Raw genomic sequence first — 12,864 nt, forward strand, 5'->3', positions numbered from 1 at the left:
GCGATGCACTTGAGAGCTGCCATCATTGCCTTCGGCGAAATGGGAGCAGGTGGGGATGCTGGCCGTCTATCACTCGGCAGAACGTCACATCGCATCGCTTTCATCTCGTCCTAAATCCACTCCTTCCAATCTGGGATTAGCGTGTTTCTGGGCAGACTTCACCTCCTTTCCAGCAGCTCGGATTAGGACCAACCCAAGACGATAAGGCTGCAAGTATATCTTTTCCAGACTTGGTACCAACCAGGTACATCGGATCGCTATCTACTGCTAACCAGCTACTTACAATATCAAATACAGTCGCTATCACGCCCGAGGAACCATCATCCTGCTTCTCCGGTACTCCGAACATATCCTAATCCTTTGCGCGACACTACTCCCTCTGACGTGGCCACCGAATTCTGATCAAGTGCTCTTCTTCGGCTTCGGGAGCTTCTTGGGGGCCTCATACATCGGAACTTTCTTGGATCTGGCGTATTTGGTGCACTCGCCTTCGGTCCCGCATGTCACCAGAAAGCTGAAAGGGTACTTCTGACTCTGGTCTCGGCTTGCTTCTACAAGTGTCTTGAAGAGCTGCATCGTACCCTCGCGGCGGTCTCTGTCCTCAATGGACTCAATGCATTCAAGGACAAGCCAGACCGGTTGCTTCTCCCGATGAGCCTTGATGCACGCCACTATCATGTCGAGGATTTTCCGGTAGGTCGGCTTTTCCTTCAGAGTTGGCACAGGCATGCTGTCGGTCCCGACAAAAAAGATTCTCTCCAGAAGACTGAGTGCAATGGTGGTGGAGTCCACGTTCGGAAGGTCGTCACATAAGACCATGATCTTGAGAACATCGGGTATGCCTAGGAAGATGTTGTATATTGCCTCGGAGTAGCGGCTGACGGCGCGGTTGCCAGGTCCAGTGCCTTCGCGGACCGCAGGTTCGTTGCCGTTCAGAATGAAGGCGACACTCTTGTGGGATTCGTGCCTTCCAAGCAAGTTGATCTCATCCATTTTTGGTTTCGCATGGACCGAAATGTATGCTGCACGCTCAAGGACAGACTTCGCCTGCACAGCTTTGGTATACTCGGGAACACGGGGCTCCTTGTATTCGCACCACGCGAGATATTGAGCTACGAAGGAGTCAGTCGTGTGTGGCAGCTTCTCAAGACCCTTACCAACCTTTTCTTATCTGCACATTCGCGATCTTTGCATTATTTGCTGCGCTTGGAGGATCTGCCAATCTGTCAAATTTTGACTGCCTGCTGAGTGCAACAGGCCACCGTACCTTGTCGATCGGCATCTTTGGTTAAATTCATTGGCTTATGACCGATCTGGTGGTCAGCGGCGAACTTCGTCATGTTGTTCTCGAGTATCCTCGCCCCGCTCCAACAGCTGGACTATGATGAGATGTTATACATTGTGGTGGGTCAAGGGTTCTTTTGCTCACCTGCCACGGCATTGATATGCAGCTGTTCCAGGAGCTCTTCGGTGGTGAGCTCCGGTGAAGCGCTCATGGTTGCTACGTGCAAGGGTGGATGTGGCTTCGAGGATGAGGATGGGTACAAAGATGTGTCTGGGATGGGAGAGATTGCGGTGGAAAGGTGTTTGTTGGAGAAGGCTCAGCCAGCTAATAAATGCCTACAGGAGTCCGTTTGCTGCTCTGCGGGCCATTCCCTGACGGCGAGACGACGGTGAACAGCGTACTTGTATCACTCTGGCCGCTGGCTCCGCCGTCGCTTCGACTACACGAACGCTACCGACAGGAGCAGCGGGACGCTCAACTCCCTCCGTGAATACGTCTTGAACACGAGAACGGATACCGGGTGAATGGGCTATGCTGCACAGTAACACTGAAGTAGACCTCTATCAGCAGGGTCTGGCGAACAGTGTTACGTGAATACGAGAGACTAATACAAAGAGCTAATATATGAAAGCAGTACTACAAACCGAGAGAACAGCCGCCCAACTTATCTGTTATTTACCCTCGTCCACATAGTCAGAGCTAACATTGATGCAAGCCTACCCTTGCAAGACAGCAGTGACCAGGCGCGAACTACTGCGCCCGCCGCCTACGGTACTCATTCACCACATGGTCGAGTACTGTAAGATGCTGGGCTGGCTCTAGATCGGCACTGAGGACACTTTCGGAGGACAAGGCGGTGATGATCAATCTCACCTTGAAATCTCCAGCACGACCCTTCGTATGTGCAGCCAGAGCCTCGACAAGCTTGATGCACTCTTTGCCGGAGTACACATGAAGGGAGTCGATAACGCAAAGAATGTGGCGAGCCCGCAGCTGCTCCACGATGCAGTGTTTGAGGAAGTCCAACATCTTATCGAACGTCTTCGGCGGCGCTTCGTGCGGAGCATGCATGTCTCCATGAGAAAGCAGCTGGCCGATCAAGCTGCGCATCATGGAGAGGATGTCCTGACCCTCGCCCACGTGCCGACAGAACCAACTCAGGGATACAGTATCCGGGATCAGCTGCTTGGGATCTTTACGCTTCACCGGCTCCTTGTCCAGCGGGCTTTGCGCCGCGAGCAAGGCAAAAGCAGCCACGCCATGCAAGAAGTCAGGATCGTCCCGCGGAACACCCTCCCCACTCACCAGCAGGAAGGCGGAAGCGTAAGGGTCGTTTTCCTCGGGCGTGGGCGTCTGACCCTGTGCGACAGACTGCCAGTCCTTTGCGAAAGGATCCTCCGTTGCGACATACCGGCACACCCTGCTTAGTTTAATGCTCTTCTGAGCGTCCAAGGCCTGCTCGATGGCTTTGAGGTCAATACTGCCTGGCTTGAAATTAAGAAGCTTCTGATACTCATCTGCTCACCTGGTCAGCTTTTGCTCCTAATCCATGGCCACCCCCACCGCTACCCATGAGTACTTACCTATCTTCTTGGGATCCGGCTTTCCCCTTCTTGCAGGCCGTGCTCGAGGCTGCTGCGAAGACTCAGCTTCCGGCCCCCGTGCAGGTGTACGAGGTGGCTGGCGATCTTCCCAAGGACGGCTGTGTTCGTCAGTGTCACTTCTTGCCCGGCGCGGCGTTGCATACTGTCTGTCATCCGGAGACCGAGAGTGACCATCACCCCCATCGCTGTCTGCCTCATACCGCGAATCTCTCCGCCGAGACTTCGTCTCGGGCTCAGCACAACACTCTGACCTGCGATGCTCTCGCTCCGGTGACCGATGTCCCCGCTGGCCATCGAAGCGCTGAAAGTCATATTCATCCAAACCTACAAAGGAAGGCTCGGTCTGCCGCGAATGACGACCACCCGATCTTGGAGTACGTCCTCCTTGCCTTCGCTCACGGTCGTCGTCGTCATCATAGACATATGACGGTCTGCTCCTAGGAATCTCTGGAGACCGCCTGTGCGTGTCATCATACGGGACGTGTGATGACGCAGTCGCAGATCTTCGAAGTTTCGGGCCCGTGGACGGCATTCCGTAGTCCATGCCGTCCCATCTCGACCCATAAATATCATAAACATCTGAGCGCCTCGGCCTGTCGTTGGATCGTGGTGGACTCTCCCGGTAAGAGGCACTCGATCGACGCATGTGTGGAGAAGCATTCGGCGACGGATATGAGGATTTATGTGGAGAGTAAGCTGTTCTATGACAACTCTGTTGAGGTGATCCCTCATAGCCGGCTGACGGGTGTGCATATGACGAATGATGGGGAGTATACGGAGGCGACTGCCGGTAAGCGGCCGAAGCTTGGGCATACGCCTGCTGCTGGTTGTACCCGAGCGGTACGGACTGTTGCATAGAGTACGGGACTCCAAACGAGTTGAACTGCGCGGCCTGAGGAGATCGCGGTATTTGCGGTCCGTGAGGTGACGTGGAAAAGTACTGAGGTGGGTAACCATATTGGTAGCTTGGGCTGGGAACTGGAGGAGGTGCAGCATGTCTTGCATTGTAATAAGCGGCCTGCTCAGGTGTTTGAGTTGAACCTCCGTAAGACTGGCCGCGGCTCGGATGCATGGGTGGAGCTCCTCTTTGGGGTGTCTGCGGTGCATGGGTTCCGCCGGCATGAGGATGAGGCTGCGTGTACGAGCGGTGAGGCAGGGGCCGAGCATCTTGTTGTGGGCGCCGCCGTTGAGGAGCAGATCTTTGCGGACAGACAGGCTCAGCTTCCTCGTCGTGCTCGCTGTCGCTGTCGTCGTCGTCAGGCGGACCATTGCCAATTTCGTCCTCCTTCTCCTCCTTACGGTGTAACTTGTGGTGGTCCCGGGGAGCACTTCTGCTTCGTCGGCGTTCGTATCCTCTCGAAGTCATCCGTGTCCTGGATTTCTCCTTGGATTTCTCCTTGGACCTTGACTTGCTCCGCTTCTTCTTTTTGTCTGTCTTAGCTGGCATGTTTACCTTCTGTGAATCGTAATCGTCCTTCGGGATATGTACTGGGGAGTTCTCGCAGACCGAGGGAGCCGTCCTTTATATTCTTCTGCCCTTCGGTCGTGTTTGCCATTTTGACTGCAGGACGAGTCTGCAATCCTGCTGTGAGTCTTCAATTGCTCAGTGAGCCTGGATTCACCGTCGTTGGTCAATAACGGTAGACACATCCTTGAGGCTGCGTAACGGAGTAGCCCACGACTTGCGGTCTTTGGTGGCCTGAACTGGCATGCGTAGATTGCGTGAGAAGAAAGGCTCAAGCAGCAGTCTAGTGATCTCTTCCAAGAACATGAGCTTTCACGTCACGTTCTGTCAATGGTCTGTACTTTATGCCACAGTCAATTTCCTTGGGACGATGAGATAACCACAACTTGCATTCAGTAGCTCAGGAGATGACATTGATTGGGAATTAGTGAAATTGACCAAAGAAGAACAACAATACATAGAAGCCTACCTCCCAACACTTGAGAAGCCCCAAGAAGCCATCAACATGCTAAGGCAATACACCTGCCATCAGTCTGCTCATATCTCGCTTTCTGTCCGCCCTGTTTACTAAGTCGATCACTCACCTTCCTCCTCATCCTCAGAGGCATACTGCTTCTCATTTGCATGTTGCTCACCGATCTCCCAAGCCTTCTGCCTCTCCTCTTCGGGAACTCTCACGATCTTTGCAATGCCCTCCGGTTTCTGCAGGAATCCGAGGTCATTCACACTCGTGATGACAACCTTGAGCGGGTGCCTCTCCTGGTTTGTCTGTGCAAGCTCGATTAACTTCGACAATGCTGTGAAAACGTGCACGTTCGCTTCTTTCGGAGCCTCGTAACGATGGACTGAGTCGACTGCAATGACTACAGGAGCTTGCTTGAGCAGTGCAGAGAGTACTTGCTCCAACATCTCCTCCAGCTGCATGTACTCGAACGGCTTGTCACTATCTGCTCGACGAGGGATGTGTATGACGGAGAAGTCGCAGAGATCATTCGTGAGAGCCTGGCAGATGATTTCGCTGAGAATCCAAGCGCCGTTCTCATGCAACGAGCCACAGTTACAGCAGAACTGCAGGATAATGGTGCCTTCTGCTCTATTCAAGGACTCGAGAGTCTCGCCCGTGAATCGAGCGACAGCAGGGTAAGAACACCAGTCGTCATGATCGAAGGCTTCTTCGCAGATGACCAGAATTGGGGCATTCTTTCTCGCTGTGAACCAGGTCCGGGCGTGATTGGTGTTGGCTATGAACTCACTGATGTAAGCATGCGCGTAGGCTTCGTATGATGGAAATTCCGTGATGAAGTCGAACGGGAATTGAGCGAGGCTAGGATGACAGCCCAGTGTTTTGAGCACGTCACCTGTGTTGTTTGTTGTTAGCTAGCGTATCGTCGACATGTGTTGTTATTAGTACATACCTAGGGTGGCGACTTCCGACATCATAGAGCTGACGTCGGTGAACACAGAAGGCGAAGCTCCACGTCGTCTACCCCTTTGCTGCTGGTCTGGAATAGGTCTTGGCGAGATTGGCCTTCCACGAGTTGGAGAGACTCCTTGACCGTCTGAGTCACGGCTTGGGCTGTAGGATTTTGGACGCCCAGGCGCACTTGGTACATACTGTGACGACGATACAGAGGAAGGCGGTTTAGAGTCCGTCGGAAGATCCCACGTCATGGTAATGCCCATCTCGGGGGGGAAAGGATTTCGAAGAGGAACCTTGGCGGTCTTGAGGTAATGCTGCGGTTGTACCTGTCCCGGAGGTGTGCGAGAACTTTGTAGAGCATACCTGATTGGAAGCTCAACCACCGTGACCGGAGAGCCTGGGCGAGAGGTTGGTGTGGTGCTTGGCAAGGGAAGAGCGTCACTCATTCCACCGTAGCTGTAGGCATCGGGCGGGATATGGACGGAGCCTCGATGCTGCGTAGATGGCCGGCAGTCGTCCCGCTTGCGACCATGATCTCCAGTGTAGTCATTGTCGCTATTAGAACCCTTGCTTCGAAGAGGAGACTGGCGTTCGTCGCTCCGGTCACTGTGTCGCCGACTTGACATGAGTGTTGGATTGTGTTGGGGTTTGAGAAGTGCTAGTGGTGCGGTCGGATGTCCCTGTTTCAAGAAGATTTGTGATGCTGCTGACTCACATGCAGAGTGTTGGTGTTGTGGTGTCGAATGTCGCACTCTCTCGAGGGCGGAGAGTATTGATATGCCTTTCTCATCAGTGGTTTGCTGCTATTGCCACGTCAGCCACTCGAGTTGCTGACCATAGAGTCGCCCATGCTCTCACTTTAGTAGATGATAGTGCCGAGCAAACACACTGGGACAACAACTCCTCCAGTACGTCGTTCCAGCTAGCTGCTGTCCGAAAGAGTCATGCTTCGTCGCCTGCTGTGGTTGAGCTTTGTCGCAGTCACCCTGCTCGTCGCTATCGCCAGGAATGTTCTCGGGGCCAGCGGTCTTCACCATGGCTCGAATCATCTTTCAACAGCATACGTTGATGTAACAGGATGCTGAGATGTGTTTAGTGATCGCGCATACGGGAGTAAGATATAGAACTAGACTACAGTCAAGAAAACCAACCAACCTCTCGTACTAAGTGGTGCGTTCCACACACTCCGTAGGCAATGCACTTCAGGTAGAAGGAAGCACTTGCCTAAAAACGCTCCAAATGGCTCCCAGCACTCCGTCGCCCACCCTCGCCTTCACCTTCGTTCTCGCCTTTGCCGCTGCCCGTTACGCTCATTCTCGGCAGCCTGCTGAAGAGTAGCTTCAGCATTTGCTCGCAGCTGGGCGTAATCTTGCCGGCTTATCGCAATGCGTTCTGTGATAGAGTCGCCACTGTGTGGAAGCCAGAAGGGCGTCAAAGAGGTGATGAGTATCGTGAGCGCTTGGCCGGCACGATTCTCCCACGCCAGCTGAGCTAGCGTCTCTACTATGTCTCTGTATGTCGTCCGTTCTGCATCCGGGTCGTCGTAAACATGGGCTGAGTCCAGTACAACGACGACCTGCGCGAACTTGAGGAGAGTCGTGACCAGGTCTTCGAAAATGGTCATCAACTCCTTCCAATTGAATGCACCATCGGCCCTCTCGGGTAGCGGAACGTCCACCATCCGGCCTTCCATAAGATAATGGGACAGCGCCTGGCCGATGAGCTGACGGAGAAGCGTCTCGGCGGGACAGTCGTACGCCGAGCAACACCACTTCAACACTAACGTGGGTCTTGCGCGGGTGGTCATGTTCCGCGCAATTGAATTGGAAAAGGCGGCGAAGAAGCCCATCGTTCTTGGGCGTGCCTCGAGCTCCTCATGAGTCAAATCGCTTTGCAGAAGGAGGATGCCTGCCCGCTGCGCAGTTACCCATGCCACCAGCTCCTTGGACTCTGCTATGGAATTGGAGATGGTGCGTTGCGCCATGAGTGAAGGCTGTGTGAGGTCGTTGAGCCGGCTTTCGAGGACCTCTGTGCAGTCAACAGAATAACCCACGGCTCGGAGCACGTCAGCTGTGTATAGTTAGCGTCAAGGTAGCATGCTGAACGTCAGTGGCATTGAAGATACCTTTTGTGAGGGCAGTGCGATCGACAGCGGGATCAGGAGCATACGTGTCCCTGCCAGACTGCACTCGGCTGCGTGGCGACGGATACGTAGGTTCTGGGTGCCTACGATCGCCGCGAGGATTGATACGACCGTCGTCCGGGATGCCGAGTATCCGGTATCTAGGCACTGGAGCCTGTGGTCTTGGGGCTGGCGGCGTGACATTTGCGTAGTAGCCATGTGGGTAGTATGGCTCAGACCGTCGGCGACCATCATCGCCGCGGTCATCCGGTTCATTGCGCGGACCACGAGATCTGTTGTTGTCAGTATCTCTGACCGGCTTCTTGCCCTTACCGCCGTACGACATTCTCGAAACGCAAGATGTCCAACGATGAGGCTGCCGAGGATTGGGTGCTGTTGAGCGAGTGGTCGTTGCAGGAGATGTGTGCCTGTACAGAAGAAGGTTCAAGCTGCAGTTGCTGGAGATGTTGGTGGATAGAGTGTTGTTCCAGTAAAGATCTGGATAGCGAGGAGGGTTGATATACAATTCGAGTGCCTGGTGTTTGCCGCCTTCGATTCCTTGCTGCGTCGGATGAGTCGCACGGCCGGTATTGAACACGCTTGCTCCATTCGTAGAGCCATGGTGAAGGCCGTACGCAATGAGCAGATGACGGTTTGGTTGCAAGCTCAGCTATGGAATGATCATTGTGTGCTTCTGCCAGTGGTACCGTGATGTCTGATCTGCAGTCTTCGTACAATGTAAACGGGTCGGTGTGAAATGCGGGAGAGACGAACCTCGAGGATTCCAGCACGCCAAAGCATTCCGTAGCGCCGCAATCCCGTCAGCGTGCTGCCTCAATGCACGGCGCCGAGCACAGTTCTACGTGAATGTCAGTGTTCGCAAATCGACCATTCACAGAGAGGCCATTCCTTATGTTGTGGTCGATATTCAATACCATTTGCAGTCCGTCTCGAATGATATCTGCCCGTCCACGCTTCACAGGAAGCCTCTCTGTGTCGTACAGGAACCACAAGCGTATTACATACACAGCAAATAGAAATCAAGCAGTATGGCCCAAGCAATTAAGACGCACGTAGCAGCCTATGGCGGTGCTTCTCCTCGAACATATCGAGATGTGGGTGCAAGAAGACGGAAAAACGTTCTCAAGAAATAAGAAGTACTATCAGGAATTGCAGACGGCTCGTAGGAAATAAATGCTGACACAAGAATACACTCACCTAGAAAACGCCACGAAAAAGTCTCCTACAACCTCTACTCCCTCTCCGCCGCATTCCAGGCCCTTATAACTCTGTCAGGAGGAAGCCTGTATGATGTCGTAATCCTCGCTGCCCTGTCCAAATGCTCAAATCGCTTCGCATTCGTGACCAGTACCTTCATCGGGTGCCGACTCCTTTCATCCTCAGCGAAGTTCAGCAGCATTGACAACGCTTCACGGGTATGTTCATGCTTTTCCTCGGGGCCTAAATAACATTGGACAGCATCGATCACAATGACAATCGGCGTGCGGTCGAGAAGGATCCTGAGCGCTCTTCGCGTGAGCGACATTACTTGCTCGAAGTCGTAGTTATACTCGAAGTCGTGGTGATAGCCCAATCCAAATCGCCGAGGAATGACGAGAAGTCCGAAATCGAAGAAGAGATGCGTGACAGCCTGGCCGATCAGCTCAGTGAGCAGACGCCAGCCATAATCCGCGTGCTCTGAGAATTGGCAGCAAAAGGAGAGCACCGCAATCTGTCCCGTCATTACATCAGAGGCAAAGGAGCGGATCGTATTCGAAGCAAACAATGAACTGCCGGTCAGAGCAGCTGGCAGCGACCAGTCATCAGGCATCTCGGCATTTTCGACGAGAAGAACGGCTGGTTGTGCGGCGTGCAGCCATGTTTACATCTCACTGGACCCGGAGAGGTCGTCAGCAATATGGCGAAATGCAGTGTGCCATTGTCCTGGAATGTCTCGCAGGCTGTCGGAAAGGTATCCGCGGTCCTGGACTGGGGCCCTTATGATGGCTAAAAAAAGCTCTTAATTGCTATCGTCAGTACGATCAGGTAAGCATAGGTGGACGGGCTGACGACGTACCTCTAGAGATACTCTCGGTCATTTCGTTGTTCCTCGTACGCGTGTCGGGAGGCGGTATTGGCAAGTTGATGTCAGATCCGATACCCATCGTCAAGCGTGCGGCAGGTGCAGCCAGCTTGGACTGCCCGAAATCGGTGCGTCTTGGATTGTAATAATAAGGCGGTTCGGGGAAACGAGTTATGCTTCGTCGAGATGGGCCATGGCGGAGGGTGGGAGGCGTCGGTGCCCTGGGACCGCCTGGGCTCCGTTCTTGATGTCGGTTGCGGCGTTCATCTCCGTACCGATCGTCTCTGGACCGACCGTTTCCGTGCAACGGCCGTTGAAGCGCATTCGCTTCGTCCGTAGGACGACCCTGGCGCGGCGTGGGGGAAGAAAGAGATATCGAGCTAGTTGGGGGGGCCGAAGCTTTTGGTCGTCGAAGTTGGGTACTGAGGCGACGAGAATATCTGTTGGTATTGGCACTCGAATTGAAGCTCGGTGCGTGGTTAGATAACCTGCTGAAGATGGTTTGTGGAGTGGATGAATCTGCAAGGTCCTCGACCATGGGAGCTAACAGACATAGCTTCGTGATCCAGATGTTTGCCGACTGGCTCCTCGCTGGGCCGCACGTTGTGGCATCGTCGACATTCGTTTGGCGTACGCGAAACATGGAATAGTCGGCTTGCTCAGTGAATAGCACCGCTGTGCAGCAAGCAAGTCAAGATGACTTCTGAGGCGGAGATATTAATTGGAGTATAGGCACAATCCGGCGGGTGTTTGTTACATTGTCAGCAAATATTGACTACCGTCGCCGTGCTAGGACACAGAGAACTCACAACATTCGGCGCCTTCCTTGCGTGAGTCTCAATTGACATGTCGCGGCGTGACGAGTCTCGACGAAGACCTGTTTAACCACTGGATCTATGAGCAGGTACGCAGATGGGTATTTAGAGAGGATTCAAAGCTTGAGGTTACTGAGCCCATGCAAACCTTCGGGATTCGTCGTCAGCATCGGCACAAGTGCTCATGTCACGTACGCTTACCAACAAGTGAAACGAAGCTCACCAGTGAACCTGAACTGCAACCCTCACTTTCCATGCCCAGCTAACTCCCAACCCCTCTAAACCACCTCCGGCGGCACGTTCAACATTCGCGTGATACCCACGACCTTACCCAAAGGCTTAAACACCGCCGTCGATGTGATCATAATCTTAAGCGGGAATTTCCCGCGCTCATACGCCCACTCCGCCATCTCCTCAAGTCTTGTCAACGCAGCACCCACGTACATATTCTCCTTGCCCGGCCCTTCGTAGACGTCGACGGAGTCAATCACCACGACAACAGGGGCACGTTTGAGCAGCCCGGACAACGCTTGATCGAGGATCGCGAGCCGCTGCGTGAAGTCGAGCACGAGCCGACCGGTGTTAAGTGAGATGTCCAAGTAGGCGAAGTCGGCCAGCGGGTGTGAGAGCGCTTGGCCGATCAGATGGCTGACCATTCGCAGGCCGTTGTCCTTGCCATACGACATTGTGCAGCACCAATTGAGGACGACGGCGTCCTTCATATTGTGTGAGCAGTGATCCAGCATCCTGGCTGAAAATTCCACTGTTTCGGAGGCTTCATTTGGTTGAAGTGGTTTTTGGCCACTGTTGACCACCAGAATTAACGATCGTGGTGCGTTCACCCATGCGTGCGCTTCGTCTGACCTTTCCAATTCGTCACTGATGTAGCGAAAAGCGACACTGTGAGGTGGCCGAAGCGTTGCGAGGTTGTTTCTCAGCAGCTGGCTGAACTCAGGGCGGTACTCCAGCTTTCTCAGTAGACGATCTATAATCTGTTGTTAGCGATACCCCAACAATAGAGCATTTACAGATGTACAGGTACCTTTCGTCATCGGGACTGGGACTGATACCTCGGACTCAAGACGTTTTGGAGAAAGCTGAGTACTAGAATCACTATGCGGCGGTGTATAAAGCCCCGGGGGCCTCTCAAGAGGAGCCTCAACGCGGAATGCGTGCTTGTTCATGGACTGACCTCGGGGTGGTGGTGAAGGAGCTTTTGGTGGACGAACGGGCCGCTTCGACTTGCTCCAGTGGACCTGCGGTGGTGATTCAGGCTCCTGCTCGTACCTTCTTTGGCCCGACTTCTCCTGGGACCATGGTGTTGCTCGCTCAGATCGTTTTGGTGTTTGGTGAGCTGCAGTTGCAAAGCGCCCAGATTGTCTCGATGGCTGGGGAGCTGCGGTGGGAGTGTGCGGCTGAGGCTCGCTCCGCCGCGAATAATTTCTCGAGGACGTGTGGCCATCCCTGGGTGATTTCGGCGGGAGAGATGTGGTTGGATTCGACGATGTTCTAGCCTCCCGGTGCGATTCCGGCGAGACAGGCGTACTCAGCGGACGCTGCGTTCTCGAAGCCTGTCCAGGAACCGGACTGACCCAATGCGAGTAATCATACGAGACAGTGCTAGTCCGCTTCACTCGATACTTCGCATCATCTGGAGGCCGCTCACGCCCTTTGTCGCGGCGGGGGTCTCTGTCTCGAGAGCCTTCGTGAGTTTTCGAAGATCGCCCGTGACCGTCGTCCCCGTGGTGGGCCTTGCTGCGGCCGTGCTGGCGTTTTTCGGAGACTTCTCGCGTGACTGTGATTTTCGTGTAGTCTGTCATGTTGGTGGAATGAGGTGTTAGATATGATGCAGATCCTGCGGGAGGCGCAAAAGCGTGGTTTCGCTCAGGTGGGAAAGAGAGTTGGTAATATGGGTAGTTGTCGTTATTGTACAGTTCTGTCGTCGTCGGCAGCAAGGAATATTGATGCTATGGTTAATTGACGGCAACACCACATCAGCAGTCGCAAGCCAATAAACCTGTTTCGAGGCAACGTTTGCCTTCTCGAGTCCTCGCCATGTCAAAGGCTGTG

General features: G+C 53.9%; 6 protein-coding genes across 6 annotated transcripts; all 6 read right to left on the minus strand.

Annotated features, from left to right (window-relative positions):
* Window positions 1-402: 402 nt before the first annotated feature.
* On the minus strand, window positions 403-1,298 carry LTR77_007293 (uncharacterized protein; the record flags this gene model as incomplete). Its single annotated transcript, XM_064804530.1, has 3 exons — window positions 403-1,112; window positions 1,162-1,215; window positions 1,268-1,298. 3 exons carry the CDS (start codon window positions 1,296-1,298, stop codon window positions 403-405), a joined length of 795 nt encoding a protein of 264 aa, XP_064657300.1.
* Window positions 1,299-2,035: 737 nt separating this feature from the next.
* On the minus strand, window positions 2,036-4,336 carry LTR77_007294 (uncharacterized protein; the record flags this gene model as incomplete). Its single annotated transcript, XM_064804531.1, has 2 exons — window positions 2,036-2,802; window positions 2,869-4,336. 2 exons carry the CDS (start codon window positions 4,334-4,336, stop codon window positions 2,036-2,038), a joined length of 2,235 nt encoding a protein of 744 aa, XP_064657301.1.
* A 594-nt stretch (window positions 4,337-4,930) lies between these two features.
* On the minus strand, window positions 4,931-5,791 carry LTR77_007295 (uncharacterized protein; the record flags this gene model as incomplete). The annotated part of the gene is made up of 2 exons (XM_064804532.1): window positions 4,931-5,712; window positions 5,770-5,791. The coding sequence occupies 2 exons, from the start codon at window positions 5,789-5,791 to the stop codon at window positions 4,931-4,933; spliced, it is 804 nt and encodes a 267-aa protein (XP_064657302.1).
* A 1,256-nt stretch (window positions 5,792-7,047) lies between these two features.
* LTR77_007296 (uncharacterized protein) lies at window positions 7,048-8,242 on the minus strand (the record flags this gene model as incomplete). The annotated part of the gene is made up of 2 exons (XM_064804533.1): window positions 7,048-7,844; window positions 7,900-8,242. 2 exons carry the CDS (start codon window positions 8,240-8,242, stop codon window positions 7,048-7,050), a joined length of 1,140 nt encoding a protein of 379 aa, XP_064657303.1.
* A 906-nt stretch (window positions 8,243-9,148) lies between these two features.
* LTR77_007297 (uncharacterized protein) lies at window positions 9,149-9,727 on the minus strand (the record flags this gene model as incomplete). The annotated part of the gene is made up of 1 exon (XM_064804534.1): window positions 9,149-9,727. One exon carries the CDS (start codon window positions 9,725-9,727, stop codon window positions 9,149-9,151), a length of 579 nt encoding a protein of 192 aa, XP_064657304.1.
* A 1,345-nt stretch (window positions 9,728-11,072) lies between these two features.
* LTR77_007298 (uncharacterized protein) lies at window positions 11,073-11,846 on the minus strand (the record flags this gene model as incomplete). Its single annotated transcript, XM_064804535.1, has 2 exons — window positions 11,073-11,779; window positions 11,837-11,846. 2 exons carry the CDS (start codon window positions 11,844-11,846, stop codon window positions 11,073-11,075), a joined length of 717 nt encoding a protein of 238 aa, XP_064657305.1.
* Window positions 11,847-12,864: the final 1,018 nt, after the last annotated feature.

Source organism: Saxophila tyrrhenica (assembly GCF_035928015.1).
Source record: "Saxophila tyrrhenica strain CCFEE 5935 chromosome Unknown scaffold_11, whole genome shotgun sequence".
NCBI lineage: Eukaryota > Fungi > Ascomycota > Dothideomycetes > Mycosphaerellales > Extremaceae > Saxophila > Saxophila tyrrhenica.